This window comes from Pinus tabuliformis, chromosome Q (assembly GCF_031772625.1).
Source record: "Pinus tabuliformis cultivar Carrire ecotype Pingquan chromosome Q, CPIR1, whole genome shotgun sequence".
NCBI classification, from domain to species: domain Eukaryota; kingdom Viridiplantae; phylum Streptophyta; class Pinopsida; order Pinales; family Pinaceae; genus Pinus; species Pinus tabuliformis.
This window is the reverse complement of record NC_142296.1, coordinates 1,371,286,780-1,371,308,852: the sequence shown is the minus strand read 5'-3', so window position 1 is coordinate 1,371,308,852 and position 22,073 is coordinate 1,371,286,780. Positions and strand designations below refer to the sequence as shown.

The window sequence follows — 22,073 nt, the reverse complement described above, 5'->3', positions numbered from 1 at the left end:
TTTCCTTGAGTGGATATGAGTACTATGTTTTATTCATTGATGATCACTCCAGGAGGACCCGGATTTATTTTTTGAAGACCAAGAGTGAGGTCTTCAAGCGGTTTCAGGAGTTCAGAGCTTTTGTGGAGACTCAGACAGGTCGAAAGATCAAGTCCTTGAGGTCGAACAATGGAGGAGAGTACACCCTTGGAGAGTTTGTTGACTATTGTGCGGAGGCAGGCATTAGGAGGGAGTTCACTGTTCCTTACAACCCCCAGCAGAACGGGGTTGCAGAGAGGAAGAACAGATCCATCATAGGGGCTGCCAAAGCCATGTTACATGATCAGGGGTTGCCATTGTTCTTGTGGGCAGAGGCTTGCAACACAGCTGTTTACTTGCAGAACAGGAGTCCGCATCGTGCCTTGGGGCACATGACTCCGGAGGAGGCTTTCTCTGGGAAGAAGCCTGATCTTGGTCATCTTCATATCTTTGGATGCATTGCATACTCCTATATACCCAAGGAGAAGAGGACCAAACTAGAGCCCACCGCAGAGAAGGGTATCTTTGTGGGCTACAGTGAGACCTCAAAGGCCTTTCGGATTTACATTCCTGCACAGAGGAGAGTTGTTGTCAGACGGGATGTGAAGTTCGAGGAGGACAGGGCCTTTAGGAGGTCACGGGAGTTAGAGTATCTGGATCAGCCAGACCCTCAGCAGCAGTTGAGTCAGTCGCAGGGATCCAGTGGGCAGGGATCAGGAGGATCCGGAGGTACATCTATGAGGATGTCAGGTCCGTCAGTGAGCAGTGGCTCGCCGAGACAGAGGGGTGGTGCTCCGGGCAGCATGCAGAGCAGTTCACTAGGGAGTCCATTGATGGACAGTTCACACGGTACCTCAGCTTCTACAGGTTCAGGTGCAGGCAAGAGGACGACAGACAGACAGTCAGGAGTTCAGGCTACTGATGATGATGAGGAGGAGGAGTTTCATTCTCCGGTGGGAGAAGTGCGCTCAGGGAAGAGGAAGCCCAAGTGGCTTCAGGACACCTTGAGAGATGCCACATCTGTTGCTGAGCCGAAGAGGCCGGTCAGAGAGAGTAGACCACCTGAGAGGTTCTGTAGCTATATGGCGATGGTTACCAGCATCCTTGACTCTGAGCCTTCTAGCTATGAGGAGGCAGCTAGCCAGCAGGTCTGGAGAGAGGCCATGCAGGAGGAGTATTCTTCTATCATGAAGAATGATGTTTGGGAGGTGGTGCCGAGGCCTGAGGGCAAATCCGTGGTTACTTCCAGATGGCTTTACAAGGTAAAGCATGCTGCAGATGGCAGCATTGAGAAATTCAAAGCGAGGTTTGTGGCTAGAGGGTTCTCCCAGGTAGAGGGAGTTGATTATGAGGAGACCTTCGCTCCCGTGGCTCGATATACTTCGATCCGCTCCATTATATCGATAGCAGCAGAGATGGGTTGGAAGATCCACCAGATGGATGTGAAGACCGCATTTCTCAATGGCTTCATACAGGAGGAGGTGTACATTGAGCAGCCACAGGGATTTGAGGTGCATGGGAAGGAGTCCCATGTGTGCAGATTGAAGAAGGCCCTTTATGGCCTGAAGCAAGCTCCCAGAGCTTGGTACTACAGGATAGATGCATACTTGCAGGGGATGGGTTTCACAAAGAGTGAGGCAGATCCGAACCTTTACTTTATTGTGATTGGTGAGGAGCCTCTCATTCTGGTGTTGTATGTGGATGACTTGATCATTACAGGTGCAGAGAGACTCATAGAGCACTGCAAGAGAGATCTTGCGGCGGAGTTTGAGATGAAGGACATCGGCTTGATGTATTACTTTTTGGGTTTGGAGGTGTGGCAGGAGGAGGGGCATTTCTTCCTGGGGCAGGGGAAGTATATTGTGGACATCCTTAGCAGATTCCACGTGGAGGATTGTAGACCCATGTCGACACCGATGATCACCAACTGGAAGAAGCTTCATGCTTCGGGTTCCGAGTTGGTGGATCCCACATTGTACAGGCAGCTGATTGGTTCCTTGATGTATTTGGTCAACACTAGACCAGATATCTGTTTTGCAGTCAACACGATGAGTCAGTTTATGTGTGAGCCTAGGAAGGTTCATTGGGTGGCTGCAAAACACATTTTGCGGTACTTGCAGGGGACAGTGGATTATGGTCTGGACTACAGGCAGGGAGATGGAGTGAGATTGGCAGGGTACACTGATTCTGATTGGGCAGGTTGTGCTTCTGATAGGAAGAGCACTTCAGGGTGTTGTTTTGGTTTGGGTTCAGCAGTAGTGTCATGGTTCAGCCAGAAGCAGCAGTCAGTAGCATTGAGTTCAGCGGAAGCAGAGTATATGGCAGCCAGTCTAGCTAGTTGTGAGGCCATCTGGCTTCGCAAGATGTTGTTTGGCTTATTTGGTCAGCCGTTGAGACCTTCAGTGATTTACTGTGATAATCAGAGTTGCATTAAACTCACGGAGAATCCAGTATTTCATGACAGGTCAAAGCATATCGGGATCAGATATCATTTCATCAGAGACTATGTTCAGAAGGGAGCTGTGAAGCTTGAGTATATTTCCACTGATGAGCAGGTTGCAAATATTCTTACCAAAGCCTTACCACGGGGCAAGCATGTCTACTTCAGAGACAAGATGGGTGTGGTGAGGAACACCTTCCTCGGTAAGAGGGAGTGTTGAAATTTGGTACCGGAGGACAGGTGGTTCCCTTAGGCTTTGATCTTTGGCCTAGGGAAAAGTGTCCAAAAGAATTTAATTTTTCTCCTAAAGTGACTTTATAATTTTATAAAGTTAAATCTAATTTAAAACTGACTTTAAGTGATAAAGTTACTAAGTCTAATTTTAAAAAGTAAATGAAAAATTAGAAAGGAAAAGTGACTTTGGAAATAAATGACTAAGTGGGTTTTTATTAAAGTGGGGTGAATTAAAAAATAGAAAGTGAGATTTAAATGAGCATTTAATCTCAACCATTGATCTAAATCTATTTCAGCCATTGGATTTAGAGATCACCCAAAAGTCACTTGGATCACCCAAAAGTCACTTGGAGTTATATTAAAGGAGGAAAAGGAAGAAAAGGTCATTCATTCTTTCATGAGCAGATTGGGAGAAGGAGAGCAAGAGAGCAAGATAGATTTCTGAGCAGGGAGGAGAAGGAGACAGCAGCTTGGCACACATTCCAAGGCAGCAGTTGAGTAGATTTGTATAGCTGATTTAGCACATAGTGAAAGGCAGATTTTTGCACAAAAATCGAGGAGCAGTTTGCTGATTTTTCTGCACACAAAACGGAGGCCGTACAGCATTTATTGCTGTCCTGTTTGCTGTAATTTCCAGATTGCTGTGAGGCACGGGAAATGAGATAAGTTGTAAATTTTCTTGCTGATTTTTTGCTGAATAATTCTCACTGTAAAAAGGGAATTTTCAGAAATAAAGAAGAGCTCTCAAACTGGTTTTCCCCAAGAGTTGTAGGGGGTTTTTCCAGGGTCAAGTTGACAAAAAAATCAGTGTTTTAATGTGTTTTAATGGCTGTTTTTGATTGCTGATTTTTAATTCTGCAATTTCCAGCATTCTGAAAAATTTCCAGAATTTGTGTTTTCAGCAATATTTATTTTTTTCAGTTTGTTAAATGTATGGTTATGGGAATGAGCATTTAATTACATGGGAGAAATAAGGAGAAACTGAAAACCGGGGTGGGAAAACAGAAATTTCTACATTATTCTATTCTATTAATCATTACTTTGAAGATCGATTTGGCTCAAGCGAGTCTCATACAAAGGTTTCAAGCGGAACTCTTCAGCTGATTTTGGTGGACTTCAAGTGCCACCCTAGTTGGCTCTTTGGGGAGATTACTTTAGATCTTCCACTTGCGCAAACAAGAGATTTTGTAGGTATTTGGAGCAAATTTTATAGAGGAGAGACCCTTGGTTGAAGGGTTAATTTTTTGAGCTTTGGTCATTGTCATTGCAGGTTCGAAGTATATTAATGGAGGCCAAATTTATTCATTGAGGACGAGTTCCCTATACAGGTTGAGTTAATTGTTGGAGGCAGAGTCCATCATTTGTGGGGGCCAAGTTTATTGAAGGCCGAATTCATCATTGTGGAGGCTGATTTCATTTACTAGGGCCAATATTATTTATTGGAGACCAATTTCATTTACTGGATCGAGATAATTTACTGGAGGCCAATTTCATTTACTGGGGCCGAGATTATTTACTAGAGGCTGATTTCATTTGTTAGGACAAGATTATTTCCTAGAGGCCAAGTATTTTGATGGAGGCCGAGTTTATCTACTGGGGCCAAATTTAATTGATGGAGCTGAGTTTATTTGTTGGAGCCGAATCACTTGTTGTGAGAGGGTCAAATTTCCCTTTTAGAGGCCGAATTAGCAGGGCTTTAGGAGGAGCGTTTTCAGGGGTCCATCAATTGGGTTTTGTCTCAAAGTTCATATAAATTTCCTCCATGAATTTCATTAATAAAATATTACTGAAATTGCAATAGTTCATATAAATTTTGGATTGCAAATTCTTGTTAAATTTGCTGGTCATTTCTATTGTATATTGTGAAATTCTATGGTGACTTCTGGGATAAAAATTCATGGCATAAATTATGAAGCAAATCTTTGATAGTTTCTCTAGTTATTACTAGTAATTTCTTAAAAAGAATATTACATACGTGTTTGTCTTTGGGATTATGATATGGAAGAAGGATGGGTTTTGACCGTGATCTTGTTCTCTCACCTTAAATGGGGGGTTAATATTTGATCCCGGTCTAGTGGTACCTTCCTGAATGGCCTAATCGGTATAGGAGGGGCTTTACTTGGGAATCCTGGATTGAGATAGCGTAGTTCCATCTATCTTATATATCATACTTAACACTTTTCATCTTACTTTACAAGCCCATGTGTCACCTCCATTCTTCAGGTTCAACTGATCATTGGTTCCTTGGCATTTGGCGCTCATAAGTCCATATACCTGGGTAGGGCCTGGAAACTTTGCCGTCAGAGGTTGTTGTAGCTAAAAGAAATAAAAAGAGCATATCATGGCCTCAAGCAAAACAAAAGAAAGAAAATCAAAATGCAAAAGATGGGCAGGGACATAAAAATTAGCATGTGGGCAAAAGCCTAGCATGAGCTCTACCTCACTCATATGGCCATCACCTGATTCCTGAGCACATGTTGATCAATTACAAGGAACCCTTGGATGTCCTAACCCCAATGAGCGATGAATTGACTCGTCATTAAGGGGTGATAAAACTACCACATCTTACAAAGCAAGCTCTAACCCTTGAGCTATGAGTAGTAATATAAACAAAAAATCAGGGAAAAGTAAAAGGCGCACAAGAGGGGTGGAAAAACAAAGGCCGAGTTGGTATCTCATGCATCCTTGATTACTCCCTCCTCACATCTATACACTTAGGATGTGGACTCACCCATTTAGCTGGTCCCTTTGACCATGGCACTTGGCCATGAAGTCTTATTAGCATCATTATTATTCACTAACACCTATCAATTGAAGGGTGGACTTAGGAAATGCTACTTCCCCTTAGGGGCTAGAAACACCTAATAGGGGTTGTCCATTAGCCACTCCTACATATGGAGAAAACACCATTGCGAGATCAGGGCCCTGATTTTGGAAGGGGATCCTTATTTGAAGTATTAAATAACCCATGATATCCAAGTTTGGTTCACTTAGATGCAATAATAATCATTGTCTCTGATGATTGGTTGCTTTCACTAAACTCTTTGTTGTGTTTGTCAGGTGGTTCAGTAGCCTAGGTCTTGGGAACCTTATCCACAGGCACCCACACCCCCTGCACCTAAGATGTTGGATGACTTTGCACCTAATTTGATGATTCTTCAGGATGACACACCCAGACCTAGCTTGCGCCCAGGCTGACCTATACACCAATTGATGAATCATAGCTAATTCAGAGCCCAGATGCTGGTTTCACCTTCAGAGACTAGGGAGGGCTAGTTGCACCTAAGAAGCCCTCAACGCTGGAGTAGAGGAGGCCACTTAGACTAGTTGGAGACCCATGGAGACCACTTTGTGTTGCGCCAATTGGGTCTTGGGACCACAAGTAAGGAAATGAGGTCGATTTGAATGCCAACCCTCAAATCTTGATTTTTACATGCTTCTACATCACCTTGGACAACTCATATCACTTGGACATGGCATTTGAAGCTCCTTTCACGCATGACATCAGCCCTAGAGAGTTAGTGCCTCACATGTGTGGGCTTATTAGAGCATTTATGGTTGAAGCTAGTGGTTTGGCTTGTAACCCAAGGTGTTTTGTGATTAAACTTGTTTTAGGGGTGCCATTAGGCTAATATTAGGTCCTACTCATATAAATAGAGGAGAGGCTCATTCATTTCTATTCATCACCACTTGTGACTATTTTGGCCCTCCTAGGAGATTTTCGGCCTCCCGGGTCTTGAAGAGATGTGATCTATGGAGTACTTTATCTTTTGGAGCTCTTTTCTTGGCATTGGAGAAGTTATCTTGGATCAATAAGGATTGTACATGCATTTTGTCTTGTAAGTTGAAGCTTGTAGTTGATAAATCTTTGATTGGATGGATTGCTTCTTGGTAATGGTCTTCAACAATCAAGAAGATATATTGGTCGTATGTTAGATTTCATTCTCGAGTATTGACACGTCTTGCAGTGGAGATATCTTCATCTTTTCACTTTGTATCTGATAGTGGGGAATTGATGGTCAACTTCTAGCTTCAAAGATACATCAAGTGAGCTTGAGCCATAACCTGAACCAGAACCTAAAGCCAGAGTTAACCATAGCGAGATTTAGAGTTGTAGCTAGAGACAGATTCATGTTCCATGAGCATGACTTGATTGGTGGCCAACCTTAAACCACCATTGGTAGAAGACTTCAGTTTCTGCTTTTCATTTCATTAGTTTGTGGCCATCTTTAAACCATCATCAGGGAGCACTTCCACTTCGTAGAGGAATTCAACTTTTAGTTAGATTCTAAATTGTTCCAAGAACTGCTTCAAGCTTAGTTCAAGAGTTGGTGGTCAACCTTAAATCAACATCGATAAAAACTTCAGGTTCCTCTACTTCATTTGGTTTATGGTCTTGCTTAAACCACCATTTCAAAGATCATATCCAGTCATTTGCTGCCATACACTTTTGTATTTCAGCTCTCTTCTTGGACTCATGTACACCCCTTTGGATTAAGGGGGGAGGTCTCTTGGACGCCTATGAATGTTGGAATTCCTTTACACCAACCCTAACAGATTAGGTGCCCAACATTTCCCCCCTTAGAGCACGTCTAGCCATTGGTTACCATGCACCTTTGTATTTCAACTCTTTTCTTGGACTCATATACACCCATAAACCAAATGAGGTAGAAGAACCCGAAGTTTCTAGCCGTGGTGGTTTAAGGCCGACCACCGACTTTGGAACTAAGCTCAAAGCAATTCCTGGAAAAATTCTGAATCTGCCTAGAAGTCAAAGCCTTCTGCGAAGTGGAAGTGCTCCCTAATGATGGTTTAAATATGACCACAAACCGATGAAGTGAATAGCAGAAATCAAAGTCTTCTGTTGGTGGTGGTTTAAGGATGGCCACCAACCAAGTCATGCTCATAGAACATGAATTTGTATCTAACTACAACTTTGAATCTAGCTATGGCTGACTTTGGCTTTAGGCTCTGGCAGCTGGCTCTGGTTTAGGCTATGACAATCTCACTTGATGTATCTTTGAAGCTAGAAGCTAACCATCAATTATGAATGGGCTTACATGTCTCCTAGATTCACTCTTTTTCACATGTCGACCTCATGACAAAGGTGTGAGTGTTGTTGATTATGTCCTCTCTAGCCAAAACTTACTCCCCTTTATTTGTCACTTCTCTATTTCCACCATCCCCCTTGCGAGCCATGCTCTTCTTTCCTTCTCTCTCCTAAGGCTAACACACCCCCTCCCGCCACACAACCCCCTAAGGCCCACCTTGTTGTTTGGGAAAATAGGGTATTCCATACAGGATGGACACCTTCAGTAACCACTCACACAACCAGATCAAACTTCATAATGTCAATATTTTCACATGGTTAAAACCCTCTAATAGGGAAAAAGTCCACTACCCTCGCCAATGTGGCAACTTGAGGCAATTTTATTAATGCAAAAGATTTTTTTTTACATAAGAGAGTTCTCGCAATCGATCATCATCCATGACCCTCCATGTTCTTTAAATAGAGATCATGGACCAATCGAATGTTAAGCCACGAAACAATAGCCATTAGTATCGAGGAGAATACGAGCTGTCAGATTACTTTATGTCTATAACATATCGTGACTATTGAATAACAATGCAAGTAATACATACTAAAGAAACACACTTTTACGTAATAGACACATTAGACCAAGTTGAACTTAACTAACTTCTAGGTGTCTAAATATCTTAACATGCCTCCTTAAGAACAACTTGGGATAGGATTGAAGGTTTTACAAAGGTAACACAATAGAAGGAAGGTGGCCCTAGAGCCTATCCCCCCTTAATGACAACATGTTGAACTCTTAACATGGATCAAAGTTTAGAAAAATTGCTTCTGTAAGAGACTTTGTGAAAATGTTTGCAACTTGATCATTTGCAGGGAAAAGTAACAACACTTCAAAACTCATGAATGAGCTTTCTGATGAAGTGCATTTGTAACTCAATTTGTTTGCTACACTGATGTTGAACTGGATCTTTAGCAATCTTGATGGTCCTCTAATTGTTGTATCAGAAGGTGGTTGGATATCGTTGTTGGAATCTAGACTCTAAAAGGATTTGCGATAGCCACAACACTTCTTGAATTTCACTAACCGCTGCTCAATACTCTACTTCTGCTAAAGAAAGAGAAACAACCTATTGCATTTTATAAGCCCAAGTGGCAGATCTGGAACCGAGATAGAAAACATAACCTACAGTAGACTTCCGATTATCGGTGTCGCCAGCCCAATCTAAATTAGTGAAAGCAACCTATTATCATAATAAACATTTTGCATTTTAAATTAATTTTTGAAAAACGCTGATAGTTGTAGTGTTAGCATTTAAAATTGTAATAAACAGGGAAAATTTCTTGATAGCAGGGCTCTCAACATTTTTGGGAAATTCGAGTAATTAAGCAGAGAAATTTGCAGTCATCTTCCAAGCAGCAAAAGGATTGAAAGCCTACATTGAACCCTCTGCATTGGAAGGTGCTCTGAACAAGCTTTCCAACGATATGTGGAAGTCCAATAATGGACTCCTGGATCAAAATATATGGTCTGTTGAAGTTTCAAGGATTGAAGCCTTAGGAAGGAAAGAGATATTGGCGATCGCATATCAGAGGTCCAGCATATTGGCGATTGCATATCGAAGGTCCAACATATCGACGATCGCATATTGGAGGTCCAATATATCGACGATCGCATATCGAAGGTCCAGATATATCGGCAATCGCATATCGGAGGTCCAAATATATCGGCGATCACATATCGGAGGTCTAGCATATTGGCGATTGCATATCGGAGGTCCAGAGATATCGATGATCGCATATTAGAGGTCCTGCATATCAGAGCATCGACACATTGGAAGGTCAACAAATCGAAGAATCGAAACTTCTTAAGGTGACAACCTTTAAAAAGTTGCGATATGCGTAAGGTGCCGATAGTGTTAAAAACCGTCAGGTAACGCTGATGAAGGTTAACAAAGGATTTCATCGCAAAACCAAAGGTGGACGAGTCCTTTTCTCTCTCCTCTAGCGGGATACATCGCGATTCACAGCATATGATTGGTTCCGATAAAGCTACAGTGGCATCTGACGTCAACGTGATGTGGCGGTACAATAGGACACGTGACGCGCAACTTTGGCATTTTGAGGGGCCTAAGGGGACAAATATGGGTGACATGTGTCACCACTCATGAGGTGCCATGTGGAGTGATGACGTCATATCGGAGGTTGAGGATGTCGACACTTTATAAAAGTTGGTAATTGGAAACTTCTGATAATGGGGCTTTGATATTGGGATGGCACATGGTCAAGAAGAACTTAAAGAACCAAGGGCACTAAGCACTTAACAAAGGAAAATGGCCCCCGGCAAGAGCAAAATGCCCTAGCACCTTAAAAGCTAAGCGACAGGTCACAACTCTCGGTCCTATGACAAGAAATGCGGGGAGGGCTAAGCAGAAGGAGCTAAGATGAAATCAGAAACTCGCAAAAGTTACAATACAAAGGGGGCTCCAATATGGCATTAAGCCGATGGCCACTTGTCCAGTCATATGAGAAAGAAAATGCCAAAGGAGCTAAATGCCAAGGTACTGAGAAGTATTGGAGCATTGCAACGATGTGGAATTTCTTCGATAAGACAATACAGAGAGTTAAAGACGTCTGCGTGGGTAGTTGCCAGATTGAGTGCAGGAACAAAGGAGTTGATAGTTTGAAAGGGCAGTTAACAGGTTTTGTGAAAACAACTTCAACCACTCCAAATTCCAAGGCAGAGGATCAATGTTAATGAACCAATTTCGAGATTTGAAGGCTAAAGATTTTCCAGCATAATTGAAGAAGAACGAGAAAAACAAAGGAGCAATTTTGATGGATTGTTGCAGAGGGACCTGTTATGCTAGTAGAGATGCTAAACTGTTTAGGGACCTGTTCTACTTTTAAGGGAGTTAGTTGACCATATATTTCTTTTTGCCTAAATACAAGCATATTTTCCTATAGTTATACTAGGAAAGACATAATATTTTTAAGTTATCTTTTGCATACATGAACATGAAAGGTATTTAAAATATCTCAGTTTCTTAATTATGTGATGACTATTATTTTGCAAACTGTTATGTAAGCACTATATAAACAGTTTATGAATATTGAAACAAGGTTGCCTTTTATTGGAAAAACACTTGTAGCCCAAATATATTTGAGCAAATCTTGAATGTATTCACAGTGTTTAATGAGCAGTTAGTAGGAAATTCATGTGTTACTTCTCCCTATCAGATTTTCTCTGTTATATAATTGTTTTCTTCAATGTCTGAGAATGTTAGTTTATGAGATTGGATTTCTTTGATGCTCCTCTCTTGAAATTATCAGTCATTAATATTTTTTATTCTAGTCATCTATAAACTTTGTTTTCCTTCAGTCCTCTTTCTTCCAAATCTCCCAAACAGTCAAAGGACTTGTGACTTTCATGCTTTGTACAACCTGCTCATTGGATTTGTGATCTCATTTGTTTAATAGCTAGACTCCATGCCCAATGGTTTTGAAGATCACCCAACCAATTTATCCCTAGACCTAAATATGGCCATCTGAATTCAATTGCACAAAACCTTCTACTATAGTGACTATAGGGTAGTTGAGTTTTTACGGAGAGATCCCTATCCGGGTTGAAGGGCCAAATTCAACCTAAAAGAGGTTATGAGCTTACCTTAGGGTTTTTCCCTATAGCTAGGGTTTTCCCTGAGTGATAACATTTTGGCGCCGTTGTCGAGGAGGCGAAGTTTCATGTCAAATCACCCCTAAGTTTCATGTCAAATCATCCCTGGGAGAACGACAAAGATCAGATCTGCTCTTTGATGGTGAACAGAGGACATACACGGAAAGGTTGTGTACCATTCACTTGGCGATTCCAATGTCAATGAGATCCAAAAATTGATACATCACTGGCGACTCCACTGTTAAAAGGATTTGTAGCTCAAAGAATTAATTGGTGACTCCACTACACTAATGAAGGACTTAATTACTGCTACAATCATTTCAAGGTATGCATGTTTGGACTTTTCAAAAAATCATGGTTTCCCTAATCCTTTACCCAAGGATGAATATTTTTTGAGGAATGGTCCAAAATTTAGTGGAGAGGATTTGAGCTTGACTTTGAAACATATTTCAAATTTTCGTGACTTTACTGATCTTCTTAGAGTCAAATATGAAGATGTCTTTATCAGACTATTTTATGATTCATTCCAAGGAAAGTGCAAAAGTTGGGTTGAAGGTTTACCTACAGAATCTATAAGATCTTTTTCAGCTTTTTGGCTCATCTTTTTAGAAACATGGATGGAGAAAACAAAATTTGTGGCAGATCATGTTTCCATTCAAGGTTTTAAAGAATGGAATGATATGTACACTAATGATGAAGTGGATGAAAACTTTTCTTCATTTTTGTATTCTTATTTAAAGTCATGCAAATGTAGCTCGAAAGATAAAATTTATTTTTTAGAAGAGTTGGCCAATGACATTGAAATCAGGATTGAAGCTTTAGAAGGTCAGAATTTACCCCATATTTTTCCATTTCAGGATCTTTCTTTTGAAGTTTCATTTCAGTAGAAGCAACAAGTTATATTGCTGCCCCTTGGTTTTGAGAATGGAAAATATTATGACTTTAATCATGAGCTTGACAGTTCACAGCTGAAGCAAAAGGAACAATTAGATCATCAGACAAGATGTGGTTTTTATGATTTCAAAGATCCTGTAGCTGTTTATATGGAGGAATTTTTCAGACTACATTCTCAATCATATTTTCACTGTGAAAACCAGTTCCATTATCAGTTGCCATTGCTGTTATATTTTCCAGTTTTTGTTTTGTTGAAACATAGTAAAAAAGACATTGTATTTGAGCAGCTAATGGATTGGTTTCATTGGCATTTTTGTGTTATTTGATTGAGCAGTTATTTGAGCAGTTTAGGATAGGATGGTGTGCCAATAAGCTCAACACTCCGAGCATGTTTTGTAGCAACTTTCAATTTCGGTTTGCAGTGTGGTACAGTTTACAGGTTGTAGGGTTATTGGTTGGGAGTCGCCCATTGGATGAGGCAATTGGTCTATGGGAGGTTCTTGCTGCCATCATTAATCGACAACATCCCCGTGGAGCCAACTATTATCATAATAAACATTTCACATTTTAAATTAATTTTTGGAAAATGCTGACAGTTGCAGTGTCAACATTTAAAATTGTAATAAATAGGGAAAATTTCTTGATAACAGGGCTGTCAACATTTTTTGGAAATCCAAGTAAATAAGCAGAGAAGTTTGCAGTCATCTTCCAAGTAGCAGAAGGATTCAAAGCCTACATTGGACCCTCTCCATTGGAAAGTGCTCTGAACAAGCTTTCCAACGATATGTAGAAGTCCAAAAATGGACTCTTGGATCAAAATATATGGTGTGTTGAAGTTTCAAGGATTGAAGCCTTAGGAAGGAAAGAGATATCGAAGATTGCATATCGGAGGTCCAGCATATCGGCGATTGCATATCGGAGGTCCAAAGATATCGACGATCACATATCGGAGGTCCAGCATATCGACAATCGCATATCGGAGGTCCAAAGATATTGGCGATCGTATATCGGAGGTCCTGCATATCGGAGCGTCAACATATCGGAAGGTCGGTGTATCGGAGAATCAGAACTTCTTAAGGTGACAACCTTTAAAAAGTTGCGATATGCATAATGTGCTGATAGTGTTAAAAATTGTCGGGGAACGCCGATAAAGGTTAACAAAGGATTTCATCACAAAACCAAAGGTGGATGGGTCCTTTTCTCTCTCCTCTAGCGGGACACATGGCAGCATATGATTGGTTTTGATAAAGCTACAGTGGCATCTGACGTCAGCATGACGTGGCGGTACGACAAGACATGTGGCAGGCAGTTTTGGCATTTTAAGGGGCCTAAGGGGACAAATTTGGTCACCACTCATGAGGTGCCACGTGGAGTGATAACGTCATATTGGAGGACGACATATTGGAGGTTGAGGATGTTGGCACTTTATAAAAGTTGGTAATTAGAAACTTCCGATAAAGGGGCTCTGATATTGGGATGGCACATGGTCAAGAAGAACTTAAAGAAGCAAGGGTGCTAAGCACTTAACAAAGGAAAATGGCCTCCGACAAGAGCAAAACGCCCCAGCACCTTAAAATCTAAGCGACAGGTCACAACTCTCGGTCCTATGACGGGAAATTCGGGGAGGGCTAAGCAGAAGGAGCCAAGATGAAATCAGAAACTTGCAAAAGTTACGATACCAAGAGGGCTTCGATATGGCATTAAGTCGATGGCCACTGGCCCAGTCATATGAGAAAGCAAATGCCAAAGGAGCTAAGTGCCAAGGGACTGAGAAGTATCGAAGCATTGCAACGATGTGGAATTTCTCCGATAAGACAATACAAAGAGTTAAAGACGTATGGGTCAGCAACTGCGAGATTGAGTGCAAGAATAGAGGAGTTGGTAGTTTGAAAGGGAAACTAACAGGTTTTGTGAAAACAACTTCAACCACTCCAGATTCCAAGGCAGAGGATCAACATTAATGAACCAATTTCCAGATTTGAAGGCTAAAGATTTTCCAACAAAATTGAAGAAGAACGAGAAAAACAAAGGAGTAGTTTTGATGGATTGTTGCAGAGGGACTTATTATGCTAGCAGAGATGCTAAACTACAATTTAGGGACCTATTCTACTTTCAAGGGAGGTAGTTGACCAGATATTTCTTTTTGCCTAAATACAAGCATATTTTCCTATAGTTATTCTAGGGAAGACAATATTTTTAAGTTTATCTTTTGCATACATGAATTTGAAAGATATTTAAAATATCTCAGCTTTTGTAATTATGTGATGACTATTATCTTGCAAACTGTTATGTAAGCACTATATAAACAATTTATGAATATTGAAATGAGGTTGGCTTTTATTGGAAAAACACTTGTAGTCCAAATATATTTGAGAAAATCTTGAATGTATTCACAATGTTTAATGAGCAGTTAGTAGGAAATTCATGTGTTACTTCTCCTTGTTAGTTTTTCTCTGTTATATAATTGTTTTCTTCATTGTCTGAGTATGTTAGTTTATGAGATTGGATTCCTTTGATGCTCCTCTCTTGAAATTATTGATCATTAATATTTTTTATTCTAGTCATCTATAAACTTTGTTTTCCTTCAATCCTCTTTCTTCCAAATCTCCCAAACATTCAAAGGACATGTGACTTTCATGCTTTGTACAACCTGCTCATTGGAGCTGTGATCACATTTGTTTAATAGCTGGACTCCATGCCTAATGGTTTTGAAGATCACCCAACCAATTTATCTCTCGACCTAAATCTAGCCACCTGAACTCAATTGCACAAAACCTTCTACTACAATGACCATAGGGTAGTTGAGTTTTTACGGAGAGATTTCTCTCTGGGTTGAAGGGCCAGCTTCAACCTAAAAGAGGTTCTGAGGTTACCTTAGGGTTTTTCCTTGCAGCCAGGGTTTTCCCTGAGTGATAACACAACCAACAAAGGAGCCCCCCTTGAAATGTAATGTATCCCAAACTGAACTGTACCTCGAATATACTGAAGTATCCTTTTTGCTGCTTTTCAATGACTTTCATTAGGTGTTTGCATATATTGGACAACAAGAGCAACAACAAAGGAAATATTAGGCGGGTAGGGGTCAAATATAAGACGCTACCAAATAACTAACGATACAAAGTGGCATCAACTTTAGGTGTAGTGTGGGTGGCAACAAGTTTCACTCCAAAATGAAAGGCAAAAGGGGATGGTTTACAATCTTCCATGTGAAATTGACGAAAAAAGTGACATGCATACCTAGATTGGGAAATAGATATTCCTTCCTTGGTTTGCAATACTTGGAGGCCCACAAAATAATGCAAATAACCTAAGTCCGTCATATCAAAATTCTTCCTAAGGCTTCATTTCACACGGGTTAAAAGTCTAGGGTCACTACTAGTAAGGATAAGGTCATCAACATAAAGAACAAGGATTATGAGATGGCTCCTACTTTCTTGGTGTAGACATTGGGATCAAAATGACATCTAGAGAAGATGGTGTCAAGAAGAAAGTTATCCATTTTTGCATAGCAAGCTTGAGGAGCTAGGTTAAGACCATAAAGATATTTCTTAAACTGGCAAACAAGGTCGCAGTCACTCTAAACAGTGGGCTAGAGCAAAGCGTATGGAATTGATTTTGGCAACAGGGGCAAAGGTTTCATTGTAGTCAATTCCTTCAACTTGGGAGAATCCTTTAGAAACAATGAGCCTTGTGTTTTTCAATACTTCCATATGATGCATACTTAGTTTTATACACCCATTTATGTCTGACAAGTTTTCTTCCTTTTGGAAAGGGTACTAGTTCCAAGTATCGTTCACCATCAAGGAACGATATTCTTCATTCATTATTGTTTCCCAATCTGGATGGCTTGAAGCTTCTGCAAATGTTTTTGGATCACGAGTCTCTAAAACTTGAGCCAAAAGAGAGGAGGCTCCTTGGAACTTCACCTTGTGCCTCATTGCTTGGTATTAGTAATCCTATTAGGGATACCCCATTGATCCAAAGGAGAGATGATCTAGTGTAGAGGATAGGTTGCTAAAGTGACAAAGGTGACCTTCTTAGAGGTTTCCCCTCGGATTGTACCTTAAGGATTAGGGCTTTCACCAATTATTACATTTTGGGTAGTAACACATTCGATGGTGTTAAGTATGGATGGGGATGTGTAAACACTATCTTGACTAGTTTCCCAGTCGGACAAGTTGACCTAAGAAAAGAAAACACTTCTAAAAGAAAACCATGTCCTCCATGGCATGACAAGTTATAGCACCACATGCAAATAAAACAACCAATGCATGGGATATCAAGATAGGATATAAAGTAACCAATCGTATCATCCACATGTACTTTTGTAAATATGAGAGGTGGGATGGAGCATTTGATATACCACAACTAGCCTAGCACAATCATCTGCCTGAAGGAGAAAATGAGAAAAACTATCTATATCAAGAGAGCTTGAGCAAGAAAGCTTAGTAAAATCAACATCATACACCCTTGTGGGGGTGCATCTAATGTAGTTACCCCTTGAGGGGTAACACTGTATACTAGCAAGATGATCTCAAAGTTTGGCCAAAGCAAGAGGGAAGAGCCCTGGGATGTTTTACCTCAATGCAAAGGAACCAAAGATCAGTGATCAAAGGGAGTAAGGCAAAAACACTATACCTTGATTTCCCTTCCAAGTGGAACAAGGTGCTTTTCCTTGGCCTTGTGGTAGGTCTGTCGTCTAGCAAACTTGAAAAAATATCCTAATTTAACTCTTGGAAAATATCTAAACAACACTTAGGAAAAATATAGATGCACAAGTAATTGTAGGCAAGTTTTCTCAATAATCTTTGACAAATGAAAAGGAGTGAGACAACCTCCTTACATAGATAAGGAGCCTAAATACAAGATGTAAATATATTGCGTTAGCTTAAAACCATGAGCAAAAACTATTAGCCCAGTTTAAAACCATGAGCAAACCACAATAAGTGGGCACAAACCACTCTCAAAATCCTCCAATAGAAGAGAACCCTACTAAAAATGGTCACATGTGCAACAAAAGGGGTCACACGTGTGGTTGAAAAGGGCGAGGAGAAGTGCACCCTCACAAATATTGGCCATTGTCCTTGGAATGAGTGAAGAATTAGTCAGCATGGGCCTGAGGACTAGGGAAATCCTCTAATTAACTCCTAAAAACAAGGAAGTGCACATCTAAAGAGGTAACAACCTCCTCATGCATGATAACGTCCCATGCATGTGCATCGTCCAAGGTAAGCATCCAATGTAGGCTGATATTTGTGGCTCCTCAATCAGGATGCTTCTCAAATAAAATAAGATGGTCAACTGCCATGTCGTCTGTAACTGCTGTAACAACTTGTGACCCTTTGTAACCACCTCCTAGGAGTCCTCAAACACGTCAACAACCTCCCATGTGTGATCCAAGGAGGCAAATAATCATGCATACATGTGACTAAGCATCCAATTGGGAAAGGGGGGCATCTCTAAGTGGTCCAGGTGGCAACCGTGATGACGTGCCATCATAAGGGCACTTGAAGTAGTCCTAAACTTCCTTCATAATCTTCAAACAGTCCTAAGAGCAGTCCTAAGTAGCCCTTTCTATGGTGCTATGGCCTGTGGCCTAGCACATAGCAACACTGTAGTAAATGTCCTCAAAACAGTTACACAGACATCATCAACGCATCAGTATATATATTAGCACCCAATCTGCATATGAAACTAGCCCTACGTAGATCTGATCTAAGTCTGAGGGCAGACTTCTTCAACACACAGCCTCACCTTATGACTGTGGCTCTCATTCCTTGCAGGCAGTCTTTAACTCATACCTGGAACAGTCTCTATCACTGTGCTGTCACCTACAGCAATCTGACCATGATTCTCTTAAGCTGGGGTTTCCTTTGACTGCAACTAAGGTTCCTCTGGTTGCAGCTAGGGACTCTCCTTTTCTAGCTGCGGATTAGTGACCCTAATGCCCCTTGCTGCGGATTACAGACTATTTTTTGCTGCGTGTCTGGCTTCTCTTGACCGCGTCTAAGCCTCTTTTGACTGCGGCTAGTGCTGCCGTTTACTGCGGCTTAGGGTCTCCTTTAGCTACGAATGAGGGTCTCCTTTAGCTGCGTTTTAGGGCTCTCTTGACAGCGGATTAGGGCTTCCCTTTAAGTGCGGATTAAGGATCCTCTTGACCTGCGGCTGGGGCACCTTTAGGACTGCAGCTAGGGCATGGCCTCTTCTCCAGAAATGCGGCTAGATCTCCTTCCTTTAGGACTGCGGCTAGGGCTTTCTCTCTAGACCTCTCTTTCCACCAAACCCAAACGAGTGGAGAGAGATCACAAGAGATGTGAGTGTGTCTCAAATGACTTGAAGACTCTTCTATTTATAATGCAACGTTGAGGTTGAGCTGGGGTAATTTGCTTGCTGGCCGACCTTGACAAATTGTCAAATAATACAAATAAATTCATATTTCCATAAATACATGTCGGAATCGTATGATCTTTAGATCAATCCTACACCTCTCGAAGAGAGGAATCCAAGAAAAATATCAGCTGCTGTAAATAAGATGACCCACATGGAGTTCGGCCCTAGTTGCCAATTTTAACAATTTCCCAAGTCCCTAAGTAGAAGGTAGGTAATGTGATGAAAAATTATGAGAGGAGAAGGGGAAAGCTTCATGTAATGGCTCTCAAAATCATGTAGTGATGTATAGGTCTTATAATTTTGTTCATCTAGTTTCCAAGAGCTAGGAATTTTATGCATAGAAGCCTTTGAAGAGGGAGCTTAGCATTGAGTTGCCTTTCCTTGGCATTGTTTCTTACTACCCCTTTTGCCATTTACTTTAAGTGTTAATTTCATTGAACAAGTCCCTTTTTATTTAAATATTCATAGACAAGCATGGTACTAGGGGTACTGGCCTCATAGCGAGGTGGCATTTACTCAAGCTGTACATTTTGGCTTTTAACTTCATTGTTTCTCCACCTCTTGGCCTTTTTGGCTTTAATGACTTGGGCTTTTCTTCATTTAGACCATGTTGATTCTTTGACTAGTCAAACATGAAAGAAGATAGCTTTTTTATGGATGGGATGGAGTGAAAGGGAAAATGGAAAGTGTTAAGTATGGTTGGGATGTGGAAGACACTACCTTGACCAGTTTCCCAATAGTACAAACTGACTCGAGAAATGACAATGCTTCTAAAGGAGAATCATGCCCCCCATGGTACGACAAGGCAAATAATGGAACTTATAATGTTCTGAAGGGTTACTGGATCTCATTTAACATTTACCACTTACATGGCATAACCCAACGTTTATAGCATCACATCCAAGTAAGACAGCCAATGAATGAAATATCAAATAGAGCATGCTGAAACAAAATTGTATCATCCATAAGTGCATCTGTCAATCTGAGAGGTGAGGGTGGAGCATCTGATATACCATAGCTAAGCTAGCACAATCATATGCCTAAAGGGTAAATTGAGAGAACTGTCTTGAGTTTGGAGAGTCTGATAAAGAAAGCTCATGAAATCAACAACATAACACCCTTGTGGGGGTGCTTCTAATGTAGTTACCCTGTGGGGGGGTAACACCTACCATATCCCTTCAAAATATCCAATGCCAATTCTGATAGAAATTGCTAGTATGTGCTTGGTAAATGTATGGAATCATAATTGCAACTACAAATGACAGTTGGAAATTTGATGAGATATTGTTCACAATAATTAATTGTCAGGCTAATTGGACTTCAATACTACGTGCACTTTCTAGGCAAGAAAAATGACATCTTGTTTCAGTCTTACAGTTTGATTGTAGAATCAGGAGTGTGTTCTTAATCCTAAACTTAATTTTTGGCAGTAAAGCATTTCAGCTTTATATTTTAATTTACAGTCTATCATTCTCTCTTGAATGACAAAGCAACAATGTTGTCTAGTAATTGAGTAAAAATATAGACCATTAATGAGTAACATTGATAACAAATAATGGCATTTGCTTGTGCAAAATGTGAAACCATGATATTTTGCTTCGTTGCAACTTAGTAACCAAATATTTGATGGTGTACTGCTGCATCTTTTTGAAATCCTTTGCCTTTTAAATATTCTATTTCATCTAACATACTGTCAGGTTCTTAATTTCTCCCTTACATGTGTTATTGCTGAAACTTTTCTTATTCAAATGTTTTTAAATATTTCATCTTTACCTTAAGTTTTCTATACCCATACTCTTATGTTGAAAAATGTTTCTTTCATGTCTACATTTTTACTATTTGTGTCTGTTTAGAACTAATTGTACATCCTCTAGATCCCTTGTCTAGTTATATTTATTTCTTTAGTAAGTCTCAACCTTTTCATTTGCATTTATTTTTTCTTTTCCTAATTGAAAATAATGTTTCTTGTAAAACCTTCAATACTCAATAATAGCTATATATGTAGGATGGTATCTTCTTATTGCCTGGTTGCTGCGATCCATTTAATGAGAAAGCCCTTCGTGCATCACAAGGAGCATGCTTTCAACTTCCTATTATTACAGGGCTTTGGAGTCATCTAGAGATTATTAGGGATCAATATCAAATAAATATGTATGCAGCTCAACAAGACAGCAGTAAAACGAATGAAGAGACAATGGCAAGAAAATATGCAACTTTTGGGAAAGATGAGAATGCAAATATTCTAGAGTTCTCTCATAGTGATTCAGTAATCAAGGGTAGCACAGTCTGCAATGGACATAATTCAATTCTACTGTCCCATGAATTTGCATCTGCGGTGACAGATAAACCTTTATGTCTTGTGCTGGGCAGTGAGGGAAAAGGCTTGTCTGAACAAGCAAGAAAGTCATGTAATCTTGTTGCAATACCTATGCCAGGAGGATTTGAGTCGCTCAATGTTTCAGTTGCAGGAGGCATCTTCTTGTTTTTACTAAGATGACAACCATGATGCATGGGCCCTGTTGCAAGTCGGAGGTTTCTCTTCTTACTGAGCTTTGTACCTAGTTGTCACATTAAGAAAGCATAAAGATAATTTATATAAGACTTCCATGGAAGTAAATTTCTAGATTTTTTTAATAAGAAAAGCTACAGTCAAATTTGAGTCACATTAAAATGTTTCTCACAATGTTTAGTTATATTGTTTCAAATGATTGGTTTTATCTGTGAGATCTAAAGGACTTCCAAATCACAGTCTTTAAATAGGATAGAGCAGTAGTTCTGTTTGAATTTTTTGCAGGGTTGTCTTCATGTACCTTTGTATACATCACAATTTTGAAGAATCTAATAAAACTACACCTCCATGTCAATTTTCCCTTGCATGTTTCAAGTTTATGTAGGCATTACATATTAGTCATTTGAAAATTAGTCTGCAAAGGTAATTGTTTACAAACTGTAAAATTCTTCACAGATGAACGCAAGTGGCTTTTTATTATGACAACAAAATGTTTGGAAAAGGAAAGGAAAATGAAAAGTCATGGAAACTTTTTATGCAAATAGCATATTTGAGCCCCTAAAAAAGAAATGTGTTCCAAACAAAGGGATTTGCCAAGATCTCCCTTTTTAAAGTTGTCCAAAACACAAGCCGAAACATGGCTTCTAAGCTCTAGGACAAATGATACTATATCACAGAAACAAAGAAAGTAGATTGGACTTGCAAAGTTCTCACCAATACACAAGTGCAATGCTAAACTTATAAATTAAAATCTCTTAGATATTATAACTTTGGCTTATTTTTGGTTGGCAATTCGGCTCTACCAAAAAGTTGACCTATCATTTATGGGGAGATTGCTTTTGATTCTCTTCCTTTTATCTTGGGACAACACTTGGGA

The 22,073-nt window shown here is 40.2% G+C and overlaps 1 protein-coding gene across 1 annotated transcript in view; it reads left to right on the top strand.

The window, feature by feature from the left end:
• The window catches only part of LOC149225015 (tRNA/rRNA methyltransferase (SpoU) family protein), a 219,762-nt gene extending 198,300 nt beyond the window's left edge, over positions 1–21,462 (top strand). The window contains exon 4 of the mRNA XM_089386416.1: positions 20,693–21,462. Within this exon, the coding sequence (XP_089242542.1) occupies positions 20,693–21,184 (492 nt within the window). The 3' untranslated portion in view covers positions 21,185–21,462. The remainder of the gene's footprint in view (positions 1–20,692) is intronic.
• The last annotated feature ends 611 nt before the right edge of the window (positions 21,463–22,073 follow it).